The 20,673-nt window shown below is 42.1% G+C and overlaps 1 protein-coding gene across 1 annotated transcript in view; it reads left to right on the forward strand.

The window, feature by feature from the left end:
* The window catches only part of LOC144592394 (A disintegrin and metalloproteinase with thrombospondin motifs 19-like), a 308,520-nt gene that overhangs the window by 254,475 nt on the left and 33,372 nt on the right, over nt 1-20,673 (forward strand). Inside the window, exons 19-20 of the mRNA XM_078396960.1 lie at nt 15,341-15,476; nt 17,331-17,535. Of these exons, the coding sequence (XP_078253086.1) occupies nt 15,341-15,476; nt 17,331-17,535 (341 nt within the window). The remainder of the gene's footprint in view (nt 1-15,340; nt 15,477-17,330; nt 17,536-20,673) is intronic.

The raw sequence follows: 20,673 nt of genomic DNA on the forward strand, positions 1-20,673 counted from the left end.
TCTGTATTATCTTATGCTTGTTTTGGGAGCTAATCCCCTTCAGTTTTCCCTTCAGCATATAAAAGGTATGGTCAATTGGGTTCAGATCAGGTAATTGACTTGGCCACTCAAGAACTGACCATTTTTGAGCTTTGAAAAACTCCTTTGTTGCTTCAGCAGTATGTTTGGGATCATTGTCTTGCTGTAGAATGAACCGCCGGCCAATGAGTTTTGAGGCATTTGTTTGAACTTGAGCAGATAAGATGTGTTTATACACTTCAGAATTCATTATGCCACTATCATCAGCAGTTGTATCATCAATGAAGATAGTGAGCCAGTACCTTCAGCAGCCATACATGCCTAGGCCATAACACCTCCACCACCGTGTTTCACAGATGAGGTGGTATGCTTTGGATCTTGGGCAGTTCCTTCTCTCCTCCATACTTTGCTCTTGCCATCACTCTGATATAAGTTCATCTTCATCTCATCTGTCCACAAGATCATTTTCCAGAAGTGTGGTTGCTCTTTTAAGTACTTCTTGGCAAACTGTAACCTGGCCATCCTATTCTTGCAGCTAACTAGTTGTTTGCATCTTGCAGTGTAGCCTCTGTATTTCTGTTCATGAAGTCTTCTGCGGACAATGGTTCACACCTGACTCCTGAAGAGTGTTTCTGATCTGTCGGGCAGGTGCTTGGGGATTTCGTTTTATTATAGAGAGAATTCTTCTGTCATCAGCTGTGGAGGTTTTCCTGTCCCTTTGCAAATAGTAAGCTCATCAGTGCTCTCTTTCTTCTTAATGATGTTCCAAACAGTTGATTTTGGTAAGCCTAAGGTTTGGCTGATGTCGCTAACCGTTTTATTCTTGTTTCTCAGTCTCATAATGGCTTCTTTGACTTGACAATTGGCACAACTTTGATCCTCATGTTGATAAACAGCAATAAAAGTTTCCAAATGTGATGGAAAGACTGGAGGAAAGATGAGGTGCTGCGAGCTCTCTTATACCTGCATTAAGGAGGGAATTAAACACACCTGAGCAATCACAAACACCTATTAAGCCATGTGTCCCAAACATTATGGTGCCCTGAGATGGGGGACTATGTATAAACACTGCTGTAATTTCTACATGGTGAAACCAAAATGCATAAAAATGGCCTTTAATAAAATCTGACAATATGCACTTTAACCATATATGATTTTTTTCTATTACAAATCTCAAATTGTGGAGTACAGAAATAAATAAATAAATTATGGGTCTTTGTCCTAAACATTATGGAGGGCACTGTAGATTCTATGGAGACGCAAGGAACTAGATATGCTGGTTTACAAAAATGAAGATGCTCTTTTTTCTATTAGATTTCATGATTCTATTCTATGATGCTGGCTTTAATGACAGACTTGCTACAAAAATGTTTAGGGACAAGAAAATCAATGATGAAAACTGGATACTACAGACGAACCCACACTGAAACAGATGCTGCCTGACCTGCTGGGCTTTTCCAATATTTTACGCTTTATTTCAGATTTCCAACAATGGCAGTTTTTGGTGGTCTAAGAGAATTTCAATCCCATTTCAGATATTTAGCTTAATTAGTGGAACTCAAGCAAAGCCAATGAATTGTGCAGGAAGGAACTGCAGATGCTGGTTTACATTGAAGATAGAAACAAAATGCCAGAGTATTTCAGCGCATCAGGCAGCATCTCTGGCCATTAAATGGTCGAGACAGACCTGTGAAACATAGAAACATAGAAAATAGGTGCAGGAGTAGGCCATTCGGCCCTTCGAGCCTGCACCGCCATTCAATATGATCATGGCTGATCATCCAACTCAGTATCCCGTACCTGCCTTCTCTCCATACCCCCTGATCCCTTTAGCCACAAGGGCCACATCTAACTCCCTCTTAAATATAGCCAATGAACTGGCCTCAACTACCTTCTGTGGCAGAGAATTCCACAGATTCACCACTCTCTGTGTGAAAAAAACGTTCTCATCTCGGTCCTAAAAGACTTCCCCCTTATCCTTAAACTGTGACCCCTTGTCCTGGACTTCCCCAACATCGGGAACAATCTTCCTGCATCTAGCCTGTCCAACCCCTTAAGAATTTTGTAAGTTTCTATAAGATGCCCCCTCAATCTTCTAAATTCCAGCGAGTACAAGCTGAGTCTATCCAGTCTTTCTTCATATGAAAGTCCTGCCATCCCAGGAATCAATCTGGTGAACCTTCTCTGTACTCCCTCTATGGCAAGAATGTCTTTCCTCAGATTAGGAGACCAAAACTGTACGCAATACTCCAGGTGTGGTCTCACCAATGCCCTGTACAACTGCAGCAGAACCTCCCTGCTCCTATACTCAAATCCCCTCGCTATGAATGCCAACATACCATTCACTTTCTTCACTGCCTGCTGCACCTGCATGCCTACTTTCAATGACTGGTGTACCACGACACCCAGGTCTCGTTGCATCTCCCCTTCTCCTAATCGGCCACCATTCAGATAATAGTCTGCTTTCCTGTTCTTGCCACCAAAGTGGATAACCTCACATTTATCCACATTATACTGCATATGCCATGCATTTGCCCACTTACCTAACCTATCCAAGGCACGTTGCAGCCTCTTAGCATCCTCCTCACAGCTAACACTGCCCCCCAGCTTCGTGTCATCCGCAAACTTGGAGATGTTGCATTCAATTCCCTCATCCAAATCATTAATATATATTGTAAATAGCTGGGGTCCCAGCACTGAGCCTTGCGGTACCCCACTAGTCACTGCCTGCCATTCTGAAAAGGACCCGTTTATTCCTACTCTTTGCTTCCTGTCTGCCAGCCAGTTCTCTATCCACATCAATACTGAACCCACAATACCATGTGCTTTAAGTTTGCATACTAATCTCTTATGTGGGACCTTGTCGAAAGCCTTCTGGAAGTCCAGATATAACACATCCACTGGTTCTCCCTTATCCACTCTACTAGTTACATCCTCGAAAAATTCTATAAGATTCGTCAGACATGATTTACTTTTCATAAATCCATGCTGACTTTGTCTAATGATTTCACCACTTTCCAAATGTGCTGCTATCCCATCTTTAATAACTGACTCTAGCATTTTCCCCACTACCGATGTTAGACTAACTGGTCTGTATTTCCCCGTTTTCTCTCTCCCTCCCTTTTTGAAAAGTGGGGTTAAATCAGCTACCCTCCAATCCTCAGGAACTACTCCAGAATCTAAAGAGTTTTGAAAAATTATCACTAATGTATCCACTATTTCTGGGGCTACCTCCTTAAGCACTCTGGGATGCAGCCTATCTGGCCCTGGGGATTTATCGGCCTTTAATCCATTCAATTTACTTAACACCACTTCCCGTCTAACCTGGATTTCACTCAGTTCCTCCATCTCATTTGAACCCCGGTCCCCTGTTATTTCCGGCAGATTATTTATGTCTTCCTTAGTGAAGACAGAACCAAAGTAGTTATTCAATTGGTCTGCCATGTCCTTGTTCCCCATGATCAATTCACCTGTTTCTGACTGCAAGGGACTAATCTTTTTCTCTTCATATATCTATAAAAGCTTTTGCAGTCAGTTTTTATGCTCCCTGCCAGTTTTCTTTCATAATCTATTTTCCCTTTCCTAATTAAGCCCTTTGTCCTCCTCTGCTGGACTCTGAATTTCCCCCAGTCCTCTGGTAGGCTGCTTTTTCTTGCTAATTTGTATGCTTCATCTTTTGTTTTGATACTATCCCTAATCTCCCTTGTTAGCCACGGATGCACTACCTTCCCTGATTTATTCTTTTGCCAAACTGGAATGAACAATTGTTGTAGTTCATCCATGCGGTCTTTAAATGCCTTCCATTGCATATCCACCATCAACCCTTTAAGAATCAATTGCCAGTCTATCTTGGCCAATTCACGTCTCATGCCCTCAAAGTTACCTTTCTTTAAGTTCAGAACCGTTGTTTCTGAATTAACTAAGTCACTCTCCATCTAATGAACTCAACCATATTATGGTCACTCTTACCCAAGGGGCCACGCACATCAAGATTGTTAACTAACCCTTCCTCATTACTCAATACCCTGTCTAGAATAGCCTGCTCTCTCGTTGGTTCCTCTACATGTTGGTTGAGAAAACTATCCCGTATACATTCCAAGAAATCCTCTTCCTCAGCACCTCTGCCAATTTGATTCACCCAATCTATATGTAGATTGAAGTCACCCATTATAACTGTTTTATCTTTGTTGCACGCATTTATAATTTCCTGTTTGATGCCATCCCCAACTCTACTACTACTGTTAGGTGACCTGTACACAACTCCCACTAGCGTTTTCTGCCCCTTAGTGTTTCGCAGCTCTACCCATATCGATTCCACATCCTCCAAGCTAATGTCCTTCCTTTCTATTGCGTTAATCTCCTCCCTAACCAGCAACGCTACCCCACCTCCTTTTCCTTTCTGTCTATCCCTCCTGAATATTGAATATATTATGAAAATGCAGTTGTAGTCATAAGTAAAAGTTAATACTTGGTTCAGGTCAGCAGACATATGCCAAGTTTGCACTTGAAGTGAAATTCCCTGCCTAGTTTCTCCAATGTGATACTGAAATGAACAATGCCGGTTTTACCCAATGGACAGGCCGATCTTTTCTGGCATGGATTCATCCATATCCCAAGGCAGCTGCACACTTTTGTCACATTTACTTATGTGTATAAATAGGATTCATCATTGTTTTATTATTCTAGCCAAGCTTCCAAATCTTAATCTGTCAGATCTCTTTGTATTTTGCCAGATCAAATTTGTCAGCTCGCGATGTTTTGCCAATTAGGTATCATGAACGCGAGCGCCTCTGTTTTTGGTGTCCATTACAAGCGCTGTTTCCTCGCCACCAACTGCATACCTCCCTCTGGCAACTGTTTGAGGAGGAACAGTGTTTGATTCTGTGCTAAGCTGCAGCCCATCACTTCCCACTTCTGAAATATCCTTCACTGTCTTAACTGTTGCTGACACATGCATCCCAGACTTCGTTCCACTCCTCGTGTAGGAAGGAATTGCAGATGCTGGTTTAAACCGAAGATGGACACAAAAGCTGGAGTAACTCAGCGGGACAGGCAGCATCCCTGGTGAGAAGGGATGGGTGACATTTCGGGTCGAGACCCTTCTTCAGACTGAAGAAAGGACTTAACCCGAAACGTCACCCATCCCTTCATTGCAGAGATGCTGCCTGTCCCGCTGAGTTACTCCAGCTTTTTGTGTCCATCTTCTTGTTCCACTCCTCAACAGCTTCCCTCATTCTACCCATTGTAAACTAATGTTGATTAAAATATCTACTGACTGGGTTTTAATTCTTACTAACTCCACGTGATAAATTATCCCTGAGCTTGTGGAACTGCAATTGGTCCTCGTTAAGTTATGCTTTCATTCTAAAGTTTTCATTCTGGTTTTCAAATCTCTCCATGGCCTTCTCCTTCAGTGTGATTTTCTCAAGTCAAACGAGCCTTTGCTTTATTCGCTGTCATCCAGTTCAGACCACCTCAGAACTCCAACATTTCAGTTAAATGATTGCTTCTTCAGCATCAGTTGTCAAGGCCCTAAGCTCTGGAATTCTCTTCGTAAATCTCCACCTTTTGACATAGAACCAAAACGTCTTTGTAATGGCAACTTCAGTCTTTTCCAATAAATTCCTTTCCGACTGCCAATGCTTCACAGGGAGTGGGAGTGATATTGACGCAAACCAACAGAGAGATTTTCCAAACGTATTTTCAGTTTAATTAGTCGTTTATTGAAGTCGTTGTACCAAAAAACAAGATGAACATACCAGGCTGTACTTATTTCGCATTCAAGTCATAGCTGGTCCTGTTCTCCCCATCTGACCACAGTTCCCATTGTAGGTCTGTTGCAGGTCTGATAAGAACTGTATCTTACCAAACTCCCTTTGTCTGACTCCTCCTAGTCCTTGTGACTCCAGATATACCGCCAAGTTCTGGCTCCTCCCAGTATGTTATGCCCATATATGTATTCATCTCACGACCGCCCCCAAGTGTCCAAAATAATACGGCAAGATATCTAGGCAAAATAATATAATATGCCAAAGCAGCCAGCACCAACACAAATGGCTCCTACACACCGGCCCCTAATTGTTCTACGTATATGACAAAACAATTACCAATAAACATTAAAATGAGCTATAAAAACTTTACACATAATCAAATAAAAAGGTATGTACTATGTGTTGGCATCTAATCTACTTTAGTGATTCTTCAATCTTTAAGGCCACCAGTCAGGTGCCTTACTCAAGTAAGGTACCTGAGATACTCAGGTATCAGCTTCTAGGAGCAGACATATCTTCGTTATCTGTTTTTCCAAGATGTTGCTCTTCGTCTGGTCGAACTGTGCGCACAAGACCTTATGTATCTGGTATGGTCTCCAATATTCTGCCCATTAACGAGGAGCCTCGTGGTGCAGTGGAATCAGCTACCACAACAATGTCACCTGGAGCAAAGCTTCTTTTTACCTTACACCATCATTGTCGTTCTTGAATTAAAGGCAAGTATTCTTGTATCCACTATTTCCAAAAGAGATCTGCCATATATTGTACCTGTCTTCATCTACGTTTAATGTATAAGTCTTCCTTTACAAAGAGTCCAGGTGGTAGTGTTGGCTTGGCTTTCAACAAAATAAGATGGTTTGCTGTGAGTGCTTCCAGGTGCATTCAACTTTTGGTAATCGGTCGATCATTTAAAATTGCTTCAACTTCACAAATTAAAGTTTGCAATCCTTCATTGTCCAGAACTTGTTGGCTAAGAACAGAGCGCAGCACATTTCGAACCATGTGAATCAATCGTTCCCAAACACCGCTGTGATGGAATCCTGCTGGAGGGTTAAAGTACCACCTTAACCCTAGCTGAAGCATAGCATCCTGGATCTTGTCCTGATTCAAGCTATTAAATGCTTCTCTCAGTTCTCTTTCCGCTGCGATAAAATTTGTGCCATTGTCCGACCTTAAAGATGAAACTTGACCTCATTGACAAATGCATCTTCATAATGCATTGATGCAAGAGTCTGTGTCAAGTGTATATGCAACTTCAAGATGTACTGCCCTGCTTGCCATGCAGGTGAATATTACACCATACCTTTTAACAAAACGTCGTTCAATTTTGATCACTATAGGACCGAAGTAGTCTACTCCTACATCTGTAAATGGAGGCTTGTCTAGTCGAATTCTCACCAGGGGCAAATCTGGCATCTTTTGTTCCCCAACTCTTCCCCACTGTCATTTACACGCAACGTAGTCTGTTATGATTTTTCTTGCAGCAAAGTTAGCTTTGATAATCCAGTACCTTTTACGGAGACGAGACAGCATATTATTTCTTCCTCCAAGACCGAGCTGTTCATGGATATGTCGTAACAGTAGTGTTGATATGTGAAGGTCCTTCGAGAGAATAATAGGATGTTTAGCCTTTTCAGGCATCGCTAGTCTATTCAGACGACCACCTACTCTCAGAGGTTCATCATTCAGCACCGGATCCAGTTTGTACAAATGACTGCTTCTTTTGACATCATTACTACCAGCTTCTAGTCCTGATAGTTCTTCTTTGAATCTTTGTTTTTGACTGAAAGAAATTATTGCGTTTTCTGCTTGGGAAAGATCTTCTGGACATAAACATTGTCCACAGAGTGTTGCTTTAAAGACTTGCATCTTCTTTTCAACCTTTTCTTTCAGTTTGCCAGGATCCTTTTTAAGGCTACTCACAGCAGTTTGAATTTCCTTTCTTCTTCGAGTCAGTTGCAAGAGCATTGTCTTTACTTTAAGAATCCAAGCTATGGCAGTCTTCGGATTCCTCCATGATGAGAAATAGGTGATCAGAGAGTTTGTGGGGTTCAATGGATCCTTGACAATGACATCCATTGTGATGTCTTGCTTGATTTCTGGATCATTAGCAGAGATTGCATATTCCAAGTGAGGTTTTGGGCTTTCTCTGTCTGGTTTACAGAGAAATTCTGGTCCTTTGATCCATCTTTTACAGCTTAAGAAGCAGTCTGCTGTTAGTCCACTAGAGGCTTCATCTGCAGGATTTTCTTTTATGCTAACATATCTCCATTTTGATACATCAGTAGCATCCCTTACAAAAGAGATTCTGTTTGCTCCAAATATTTTTGAAAGCATCTGGTTTTGTTCTTGATGTACTTAAGCACTGTTGTGCTATCAGTCCAGAAGATGGATTTGCCCAGTTCAAGCTGTAATTCTTTTTGCAGCATTGTGCCAACTCTGACAGCTAGGACTGCAGCTGTAAGCTCCATTCTGGGAATCATCATTTGTTTTAATGGCGCCATTCTGGATTTTCCCATTATGAATGCAACATGCACTTCTTTGCTATCGTTTTGCAATCTTAGATATGAAAGTAGCCACTTTCGCTGGCGTCAGAAAAGAGGTGCAGCTGTGCTTATCTGATTTATCCAAAGCTTGCGGGCTTCATGCACCGGTCGACTTTAAACTCTGCAATCTTGTTGAGATCTGCTAGCCATCCTGTCCATCTCTGAGAGAAGATTTGGGGTGTGTTTTCATCCAAACCAATTTTTTCCTAGCAGATTCTTTCACTGAAGTCGTGATTGTATTGTTTGACCAGTAGCTCCTCTAGGTTTGCAATGGATATTCGATTGACAGCAGCAGCAGGGCAGCCATTTACATCCCTGCCGTCCTGGCCTCTTCTCAGGGGACCATAAATGACCCATCCCAGTAGGGTTTTCACAGTGTATGGTCCATCCCCTTGGATGTTGACCAGCTCCCAAGGTTCCAATACCTGAGAAGTATTTGTCCCAATGAGTAGGCCTTGATATCCTTCAAGTAAGGCCATTGTTTCAGGTCTTCTTGTCTGGGAATGTTTAGCTGAGAAACAGGCATGTGTGAACACATCCGATATTTGAATAAAATCGTCTTTGGCCAGACTAGATATTTCCAAACCTGAGATAAGACGACTGATCACTTGATCAAGTGACAGGCTTCACTTGATTCATGGTACGCAAGAGAATTTTGGTCTTTGATCCTGTAATGTTCAGCCTTCTCTTCAAGCTTTCTGTGCAAAAGGTAGATGAACTTCCACGATCCAAGAATGTGTATGTTTGCAACACTGTGCTCCCCTTGTGGCTCTTTACTTGTACTGATACAATGGAGAAGATGCAGGTTTCATCACCGGCCCCAATATGCCCACACATTTGAGATGAGAGAACAGCATCACTCGCAATTGGCTTTTCATTCTGTTCTGTAGGTTCTGGTTTCTTTTCTTTGTCCTTTTGTTCAATGTGAAGTATTTCAGGATGATTTTTGGTTGCACACATCACAAGCCAAACGACTCTAGCAGTTTTTCCTCGTGTGACCTATTTTCAAATATCCAAAACATCCTTCTCCTTTAAGAAGTCTATCCTTTCTTTGCGTTCCTTCTTCTTGATCTGCAATGTGTGACCACCTTTGTTACAGAACAAACAAGAACTTTGCGGCTTGGCATTAGGTACGTCTCTTTTCATTCCCTTTGTAGTCAGATTCTCTTGCACCTGTGCTTCTACAGGTTTTGCAGTTGTTGCAAAATTTCTTCCTCTTAGTTGCAGCCTTTCTCTTGCCTTAGCAAAAGTAGAGCTTTTGACAGTTGCAACTGGCTTGGCTTCCTTGATAGTATCTTCACTTTTTTGTCTTTCTTTTCAATTAACAAGTCCAAGCCTTTCAATTGTTCTTCTAGTCTCGTCTGTTCTTTCTTTCTTTCTTCTCAGTTGTTCTTCTTTTATTTTCAACTGTCTTCTTCTGTTCTTCTTCTTCTTCTTCTTCCTCAATCTCATGCTGGCCTTTTAGGGCAGCAACCCATTTCACGGCAGCAGAGAACATTAAAGCTGCACATGATGAAGAAAACCCTTTTTCCTTTACAGAATCCTTTCTGATATCGCCACCTTGTGGCTGAACATCAAATCTAACCACAGACATACTTGAACATTGCTATCCCTTTAAGACGCTTTGACGTAAATTCTTGCACAAGAATTCAAAACAACTGATATCTTGCGATGCTCAAGGTCACTTCTTTGTTCTCAGCATACGAGGTCCAGCAGCCGTTTTCCAATACAGCTTCTGATATATAGCTTGTCCAACTTAATGCTGTACTCACTTTTCCTGCGCGTTGGCTTTCGAAGTTTTCAACCTCCGTCAGTCAGATTAATGCAGGTAACAACCTTATCCAGTCTGTGGGCTTCAGTGACAATCCTTGTTCTATCCAGTTGATTCACAACCTCCAGTCTCACTCATAGAGCCAATTCTTACTTATAATGGCTCTTTAGAGGCAATTCTTACTTAAAGTGTAATGGCAACTTCAGTCTTTTCCAATAAATTCCTTTCCGATTTGCCATTACTTCACAGGGAGTGGGAGTGATCTTGACGCAAACCAACAGAGAGATTTTCCAAACGTATTTTCAGTTTAATTAGGCGTATATTGTAGTAGTTGTACAAAATAACAAGATGAACATAACAGGATGTACTTATTTTGCATTCAAGTCATAGCTGGTTCTGTTCTCCCCGTCTGACAACAGCTCTCGTCATCAGTCTGTTGCAGGTCTGGTAAGAACTGTATCTCACCAAACTCCCCATGCCTGACTCCTCCCAGTCCTTGTGGCTCCAGATATTCCGCCAAATTCTGGCTCCTCCCAGTATGTTATGCCCATATATGTATTCATCTCACGACAGCCCCCAAGTGTCCAAAATAATCCAGCAAGATATCTAGACAAAACAATATAATATGGCAAAGCAGCCAGTCCAAACACAAATGGCTCCTACAGTCTTAACAGCACACAGGGAAACTATTCAACCCATCAAGTTGATGTTGGCATTCGAAACAGCAACTCATTCCGTCCATTTATCTTCCTTTCCTCAGAGCATGCAAAAATGATTTTCCTTTCCTTGCCTTTCTAATGCCCTTCTAACAATGATTCCGCCACTTTGCAAGCAACGGGTTCAAAATCATGACTACTCTCTCCATAAGAAGGCTTATCCCCACATCGCTTCAACTGCCTTATGAGCACATATCTGAAGCCCCTCGTGGTTCCTTACTCATGTCAGGCATCTTCCATACTTTCCATTTCCTCTGCCAAAACCTCCTGTGGTGTATCCAAATCCTTGGAGCTCCCATATCCTGCCAGTCTTCACTGCTCCCTCTGCTTGTGGAATGACCACCAAGGTTCTTCCCCTTTAAGAGGTGCAGACTGGCTTTGGGTGGTGCAGGTTAGTTTTAACTGGTGCTATCCCTTTACGACACCCATCCCCCTGCCTGTGCATCCAACCAATGAACAGTATAATTAATGCTGACATTACTGTGAGCAGGCAGTACAAAGCTGGCACACTGCCTGTGTTGCAGTCAACAGGCAAGATTAATCACACACAGCCAGTCCCATGCCCATTTTCGGAGAGTGTCCAAATTAGCAATGGCTCGCTCTTGATGAGACACAGTTACCCCAGTGTCTGCATTGATTGTGACTGGATAAATACCCATTGAGGCCATTGTAACTAACTTATCCCACGGCAAGATCTGAACTCTTGTATGATGAGGTAAACATCAATCAGAGCCAGGAGCCCGAAGCATATTTTTTTCACCAAGAATATTGTCATGGTTCAAGTTCTTTTGGACATTTCTCCATTGGACTTATTTGACAAAAGGTTGTGTTTTAAACGTTGTGACAAGTTTAAGAATATTACTGTATCCATGATGAAGTACTCATGTGGTACAAATGAAGAGCATCACCAAGACATTCAGTTGTTGCTTCATCTTTGACAACACTGCACAATTTCAGTTGCCCATGAGGCCCGTGGCATTTACAGATTGTTTAGGTGGGGGTGTGGGGGGGGGGGGGGGGGAAGAGGGTGGGATGGTGGAGAGTCATACAGCATGGAAACAGGCTCTTTGGCCCAACTTGCCCACATCAGCCAATAAATCCCATCTACACTAGTCCCACCTGTCTACATTTGGTCCATACCCCTCTAAACATGTCTGATCCATTTACTTTTCCAAATGTTTCTTCAACATTGCGATAATACCTGCCTCAGCTACCCTTCTCCAGCAGCTCGTTCCATACACCTACCACCTTTATGTGAAAAGGTTACTCTCGGGTTCCTATTAAATCCTTTCCCTCTCACCTTAAATAGACCAGCAGCTTATTGTTGAAGAGGGGTAGGAGTGGGTCCAGCAGGTTGTGTGTGAAACTGGATATGGAGCAGGCTGACAGATTGTATTTAGGGAATACTGGAAACAGCCAGTAAATTATGCGTCTGACTAATCAATGGTATGTTGCTTGTTCTATGGGTGTTGGGGCTGAAAGATTGATTGGGGGGGGGGATCTAATTACAGACCGAAAAACTCTGATGGCCGGTCCCCAATAATATGAGTGTATGTCAGGGAAACAGTAACTGTTTGCTACTTGTTGGCAGGGTAGGAGAGGTCAGCTGGCAAATTCTTTGGAAAGAATGAAATAAAACAAATGGAAGCAAGCAGTGCTATTTGGTGCAACAGGCAAACCATAGGATTCTGATCTGAAAATAACATGGGGTTACAGAGTGACTAACAACAGAAAAAGCCCAATCAAACTCTGCTAGTGTAGAAATCTGCACATGGTTGTTACCTTTTTTCAATTAAAAATTATAATTGGAAAGCAAAACGGGGAAAATCATTTTATCCAATTGAGATTCCAGGTCACACTTTGTTACCACAAATAAGGAGTTTGCTTGACATAGAAGATAATTTTAAATGCTCATGAGGTGCCTTCTCACAGTCTATATTAGAAAATGTTGATCTCTTTCTGACTTAAGCATATTTCCAAGTCTCTAACTTTGTTTTTAGTCTATTCAAGGTCTTTTTTTTCTCTCCTACTTAACTCCTGTCATTTTCCCTTCCTGTTTGGCATCCAATTTGTCAACCTTAACGCAAAATACTTTGAAATATGTTTCAGTATGTGAGAAGTGCTATTAAAAGGAACATTAGCTGCTTTTGTTCACTAAACACAAAATGTTTCAATGCATCACTCCTGGACACACAGGTGCCAAAATTAAACCAAATTTAATGCAACCAAAATGAAAGAAATTTCAAACAATTCACGCAAGAGCATTTGTTTGCCATTTGTTCTTATTTGCACACCTGGCAAGTTCTTGGAACTCCTTGCAATGCCAGTAACTTATGAAACATATGGAATTTATGGCATGTGTGTGATATATATAAAAGACTTGTTTGTAAAAGTCGATGGGATGGTTTGTGAGTTTGCTGACACCGAAATTGATGGTGTTGCGGCTAATGAGGATGGCTGTCAAAGGATGCAGCTGGATATAGATCATTTACAGATATGGGCAGAAGAATGGCAGATGGAGTTAAATCTGACCAAGTGTGAGGTGTTGCACTTTGGGAGGTCAAATATAAGGGGTAAGTATTGAATTAATGGCAACACTCTTAACACCATTGATGTACAGAGGGATCTTGAGGTCCAAGTCCATAGCTCCCTGAAAGTGGCAACAAGTAAATAGAGTGGTAAAGAAGGTGAATGGTATACTTGCCTTCATCGGTCAGGGCTTTGAGTATTAGAGTCAGGAAGTTTTAGAAAAAAACTTTAGAAAAGTCTTTAGAAAAAATTCGTTAGGCCACTTTGGGAATATTGTGTGCATTTCTGGTCACCCCATTATAGGAAGAATATAGAGGTTTTGGAGAGGGTGCAGAAGAGGTTTAAGAGCAGAATGATGCCTGGATTAGAGGGTATTGATATTGGTTTATTATTGTTGTGTATACTGGGATGTAGTGAAAGATTTTCTTGGCGTGCTATCTTGTCAAATCATACTATACATGAGTACAATCAAGCCATACACAAATACGACTGCGAGTACAAAGGAACAAACACTAGAGTGTAGAATACAGTGTTACAGCATTCAAGCATTACAATTATTACAATGTTGGCTAACACAGGTATTAGCTTTAAGGAGAAGTTGGACAAACTTGGTTGTTTTCTCTGGAACTGGAGGTTGAGGGGAAACATGATAGAGTTATATAGATAGGGTAGACAGTCAGAACCTTTTCCAGGGTAGAAATGTCAAAGACTAGAGTTTTACAAACGGAGGGGGAACATTTAAAGATGTGTGGGGCATTTTATTTTTTACAAACAAAGAGTGGGGGGAGGGGGGGGGTGCCTGGAATGCACTGCCAGAGGTGATGGTGGGGCAGATACAATAGTGGTGTTTAAGAGGCTTTCAGGTAGGTACAGGGATATGCAGGGAATGGAGCGGTATGAATCCTGTACAGCCTGAGAATATTCATTTGACAGCATCATGTTTGTGATCTTATGGGCTGAATGGCCTGTTCCTCTGCTGTACTGTTCTATGTTAAGCTACTTGCACTCTCGAGATGGCAAACTCTTCAGGGTGACCTTTTGTCAATGATCCTGAAACTGGGGTCTGGGGATTTTCCAGGGTACTGTGAAGGGAACTGTCATGATCTAATTGAATAATGGAGCAGGCTCATGTGACTGACCACTCAGTCTGCCTGGATCTACTTGATCTCCCGGTTGCTAAACACTTTAATTCCTCCTCCCATTCCCACACGGGCCTTTCTGTGCTAGGCCTCCTCGATTGTCAGAGCGAGGCTAAACGCAAATTGGAGGAACAGCATCTCATATTTCGCTTGGGCAGCTTATAACCCGGGGGTATGAATATTAATTTCTCTAACTTCAAGTAACCCCGGCATTCCCTCTCTCTTCATCCCTCCCCCACCCTAGTCACACCAGCTTTTCATTCTCACCTAGCTACAGCTAACAATGACCTGTTTCCTTTATCATTGTCACTTTTTTTGCATATCTTTCATTCATATATCTCTATGTCTCTCTACATCATCGTCTATATCTCTCGTTGCCCTTTCCCATGAATTTTAGTCTGAAGAAGGGTCTCAAACCAAAATGTCACCCAGTCCTTCTCTCCACAGATGCTGCCTGTCCCGCTGAGTTACTCCAGCATTTTGTGTCTGTCTTTGATCGAATCCTGCTCTGTTTTCTTGTATTCTTATTCTCTGCACATATTCTGTCATATTAAATGCAATGACAGGGCCCCTTGAGCAGGTTTTGGTATTTGTGTTCACGTACCAGTTATGATGAATGCTGTAGTTGTCAATGTGCACAAATACACTTGTCCTTATTGAATTCATAATTTGCCTTTTCTACTAATAACATGTTTTCTCCTGAAAGAAAGGAGAAGGCTTCTCAGTCTTATCTACTGAAACAAGATAGAGAGAGAAGCGGCATGAATAATACATATTTCTGAGTAGCTTGGATCAGGAACCCGAGAGCCAGAGCTTTATGAACAACCAGCCTTTTGTTTACCCTCTCCAGGAGAAAGAAAGACACTTGTGACTTGTACAAAAATCATGAGCAAAACTACAACTATTGTGGATAATCGGAAATGCAAACAGCTGAGAAAGCCTGAACCACTTGTCCGCAAATGCAATCAGCAGCCTTGTCAGACCAGGTAAGGTACATAAATTGATAAGCAGCATCCAGTAAATGTTCTATTGCCTGACATGTGCTGGACATTACAGATGCCAGTTGATTGTGTTACCCAATAATATTGCATGGTATTGTAAGCACGGTAGAATATGTGTGCATAAGGAAATGCAGGAGTAAAACTGGTAGTGCCACTCTACCACCGACCAGTACCTTCAAATCTATTCTTGGTAAACTTTCTGGGGAAGCTACTGTAATATGCAAAATAGCTCTTTTACTACCGAATGCAGAAATGTGTTGAGAGATTTCTAAAGTGCAGGTTACTGAAATGTACCAAAATGTACAAACAGAGTTTTGGTATTACAAAGATAGCATAACAAAGCCAGATTTTAGTCAGGCTACTTGCTAAGTCCAAGATCCGACAGGATCTTGAACAGCTCGGTAAGTTGGCAGAGGAATGTTTAATGGAGTTTAATAAAAATAGGAGTGGGGTATTGCATTTTGCAAGTCAAACCAGGGCAGGAACTGCACATTGAAAGACAGGCCCGTAAGGAATGATGTAGAGCAGAGGGATCTAGGAGTGCAGGTACATAGTTCCCTGAAAGTGGCGTCACAGGTAGATAGGATGGATAAGAAGCCTTTTGCTGCATTGGTCAACAGCAGTCAAGGTATTGAGAATAGAAGTTGGGATGTTATGTTGGTGTGGGAAAGTTGAGCTGAAGAGCCTCTGATTCTATCCAAAGCAGGAATGGTGAATATACAGTGCCCTCCATAATGTTTGGGACAAAGACATTTATTAATTTGCCTCTGTACTCCACGATTTGAGATTTGTAATTAAAAAAATCACAAAGTGCACATTGTCAGATTGAAGATTAACATTGTCAGAGATGAGGATTAACTTATATCAGACTGATGGCAAGAGAAAAGCATAGACGAGAGAAGGAACTGCCCAAGATCCAAAGCATACCACCTCATCTGTGAAACATGGTGGTTGGGGGTGTTATGGCCTGGGTATGTATGGCTGCTGAAGGCTCACTTATCTTCATTGATGATACAACTGTTGGTGGTAATAATATAATGAATTCTGAAGTGTATGGAAACATCCTATCTGCTCAAGTTCAAACAAATGCCTCAAAACTCATTGGCCGGCGGTTCAATCTACAGCAAGACAATGATCCCAAGCATACTGTTAAAGCAACAAAGGAGTTTCTCAAAGCTAAAAAATGGTCAATTCTTGAGTGGCCAAGTCAATCACCCAATCTGAACCCAATTGAGCATACCTTTTATATGCTGAAGAGAAAACTGAAGGGCGCTAGCCCCCAAAACAGGCATAAGCTAAAGCTGGCTGCAATACAGGCCTGGCAGAGCATCACAAGAGAAGACACCCGGCAACTGGTGATGTCCATGAATCGCAGACTTTAAGCAGTCATTGCATGCAAAGGATATGCAACAAAATATTAAACGTGGCTACTTTCATTTACATGACATTGCTGTGTCCCAAGCATTATGTTGCCCTGAAATGGGAAGACTATGTATAAACACTGCTGTAATTTCTAAATGGTGAAACCAAAATGTATAAAAATGGCCTTTATTAAAACCTGACAATGTGCACTTTAAACACATGTGATTTTTTCAATTCCAAATCTCAAATTGTGGAGTACAGAGGCAAATGGATAAATGATGAGTCTTTGTCCCAAACATTATGGGGGGCACTGTAAGTTGGATGTTGGCATTTCCAACATTTCATTGGAAATTCATGCCTTGTTTTACTCTGAAAGCAGACTCGAGGGGCCGAATGGCCTAATTATGCTCCTATTCTCTTCCTAGTTTACATTTTTATTAAAAACAGGGAATTACAATAAAATATCTTTCTCAATAGATGGATGATGACAGAATGGACGCCATGCTCACGTACTTGTGGTAAAGGAAGTCAAAGCAGACAAGTGGCATGTACCCAACAGCTCCGGAATGGAACACTGATTAGAGCTCGTGAGCGAGACTGTCCCGGGTCGAAACCTGCATCACTACAACGCTGTGAGGGTCAGGATTGCCTGACAGTGTGGGAGGCCGGAATATGGTCAGAGGTAGAAAGCTTTCTCAACTTATTTTAGCTTTACATCCTGTAAACAGAAATTAACCCCCTTATGTACAGAATAGACCCGGCTTTGATCCTGACCTCAGGTGCTGTCTGGGTGCAGTTTGCATGTTCTCCCTGTGATCGCGTGGGTTTCATCCGGGTGCTCCGGTTTCCTCCCACATCTCAAAGATGTGCAGGTTTGTAGATTAATTGGCCTCTGTAAATTGCCCCAAGGTGTAGGGGGTTGATGAGAAAGTGCGATTACACTGAACTAGTGCGAATGGGTGATTGGTGGTAGGTGTGAACTCAGTGGGTCAATGGGCCTGTTTCCATGCTGTATCTCTAAATTAAAGTAAACTAAATTAAACAATGTCTCTTGCTGTAACAATGGAAACAATCTTAACTGCAATGGTGTTGCCATGCAAGCCCAGCTGCCTTGTTCAACAAAACATAAAGGAGAGGCAGAGGAGGCCCTCAAGGTAAGTTGTAACGCTAATGTTGAAGACCAGAGGAGCAGAACTTCTCATTGAAGTCTGTCTTTTGTTGTCATGGGCTCCCTTGTCTCTCGCATAGGACTGTCCACCCCCAGTCACTCATGGCTACATCAAGGGAGCTGCCTATCATTCACTAATCACAACTTCTCTTTACAATCCACCTCATGTAGGCACCCTCAGTCAGCGGGTTTTTTAATACTCTCAGGGTCAAGGGGAAGGTTGTTCTTAGATTACACACACACGCCACCAACTCACATCTGCATCCTGGCACCTGGCATACCTTTCATTCATTTGTTCTGTGTTCCTTTTCATATCATTCTTTTCCCTCTCCCCGACTCTCAGTCTGAAGAAGGGTCTCGACCCAAAACGTCACCTATTCCTTTTCTACAGAGATGCTGCCTGAGCCGCTGAGTTACTCCAGCATTTTGTGCCAGTCTTAGAACAACAGCATTGTTGTTTCCCAAGTAAACATAGCACAAGGTCACTCCTGCATTACTCTGTGTATCATTGTCTGGGTGGGGGCTGGGAAAGTCTTCAATGGTCTACGGCCTCTTCATGTACAGGCACCTCTGGGTGATAAGTGTACCTATTGAGCTAAGTTTCACATCATCCAAAGAAAGTCCATTCTCAAGCCAGTAGAAGCCTGCACTCTACGTGTTTTTTGCCAGATATTTCAGGGCATAGTTTCCTCAATGTAAAATTTGATGAAGCAGGAATCTCACCATTTTGATTGTCAGATGCATTAGTACAGCTGAAAGCACACTCAACACAAAAGACACATATAACTGGAGGAACAGCATCTCATATTCCGCTTGGGTAGCTTACAACTACGCAAGAACCCATGAACATTGAAGTCTTCAATTTTAACCCCTCTTTTTTCCTCCCTTTCTTCCCTGTGCCCCATAGTGGGGCACACCCATTTCTCCCACTATCATGCCCCCCTTTCTCTCCCCCCATCCACATATATCTCTCCCCTTGGCTTAACATTTAATTCCTCTTCTCTCCGTACTCACAACCTTTTATCTCCTTTACATCACGAGCCTTTGTCCACCCATCTACCAATCAAACCCTCCTCACCTGTGTCCACCTATCACTTGCCAGGCTCTGTGCTGCTCCCTCCTCTTTACCAGCTTTCCCCTCTCCCCCACTTCAATCAGTCTGAAGAGGGTCCAACCTGAAACATTATCTGTCAATGTCCTCCAGAAATGCTGTCCGTCCCGTTGAATTACTCCAGCACTTTGTTTTTTTCTGTTTCAGCCAATATCTGCAGTACTTTGTATCAGTTTTAAACTCCAAAAGTATTGGTTGATCCTGAGCAAAACACAAAGTCCTGGAGAAACTTAGTGGGTCACACAATATCTACAGGGGGAATGGACAGGTGACATTTTGGGCATCGAGTCATACAGCGCTTGGAAACAGGCTCTTCGGCCCAACCTACCCATGCTAACCAACATGCCTCATCTGCACCCGTCCCACCTGCCTGCATTTAGCCCATATTCCTCTAAACCTATCCTATCCATGTACCTGTCTAAATATTTTTGAAATGTTGCAATAGTGTCTACCTCAATTACCTTTGTCTGGCAGCTCGTTCCATACACCCACGACCTTTTGTGTAAAAAAGTTGCCCCTCAGGTTCCTATTATATCTTTCCCTCCTCACCTTAATGTCCTCTGGCCCTCAATTTCGCTACTCTGGGCAAAAGACTGTTCATTTACTCAATCTATTCCTCTCATGATTTTGTACACATCTATAAGATCACTTCTCATCCTTTTGTGCTCCAAGAAATGAAGTCCCAGCCTGCTCAACCTCTCCCTATAGCTCAGACCCTCGAGTCCTGGCAACATCCTCAAAAATCTTTTCTTGTGAGTCCAATTAGTTGATTCTGTTGGTTTAGAAGTCTAACAATAGCCCAGCATTTGCAAAGGCCGAACATTTAAATAGCACTTTTTTTTTAGTATCTGGATTCATGAACTTGCTCTCTGTGGTAATATGGGCCATAGAAATAATTAAGCTTAGATTTCCTCTGACCTTTTTTAACAAGGACATTAACTAATGTCAGTGACAATAACCTCATGAGAATCATGACACAAACTGATAAATTCCTTGCCTCAGTTACTTAAGTCAAAACCAAAGTGTCTTGTCAGTGCATTTCCACATAATGGCGTACATCTCCCATATCTCAAAATTAGTGCAATTCCTGCTCTACAACATTCCTCTGTGAAGCACAATTGTCTGCACTGATTTTTTAGCGTCAGCTTGGACTCAAATAAAAACAGTACCTCCATGTTAATTGTTATTCCAGCTGCGGCTGAAGAACATGTTCAGAAGTCTACTGGTATGTTTGGTACGGGTTAAGTGCACAAAGCCTATAATTAGGTACTACATGTTCTGACACTTAAATTCTGAGCTGCACACGTACATTAAGTAAGTCAGTTAATTAAATTGATAATTATTGCCTTGGTGGGGGCTGGGAAAGTCACGGTCAAGAACCCTATCTCATTTTCAGCATCTAGATATAAAGCTTATCATGTGTTACCCTCATCCACAACATTCAACGCCTTTTCATATTTTTCTGCAAAAAAAAAAAGATTTCCCCCCCTCCTCCCCAACATTGAAGCACGTTGTCCAGTTCTAGTATATTTTGCTTTATT

This window comes from Rhinoraja longicauda, chromosome 3, assembly GCF_053455715.1.
Source record: "Rhinoraja longicauda isolate Sanriku21f chromosome 3, sRhiLon1.1, whole genome shotgun sequence".
Classification (NCBI taxonomy): Eukaryota; Metazoa; Chordata; class Chondrichthyes; order Rajiformes; family Arhynchobatidae; genus Rhinoraja; species Rhinoraja longicauda.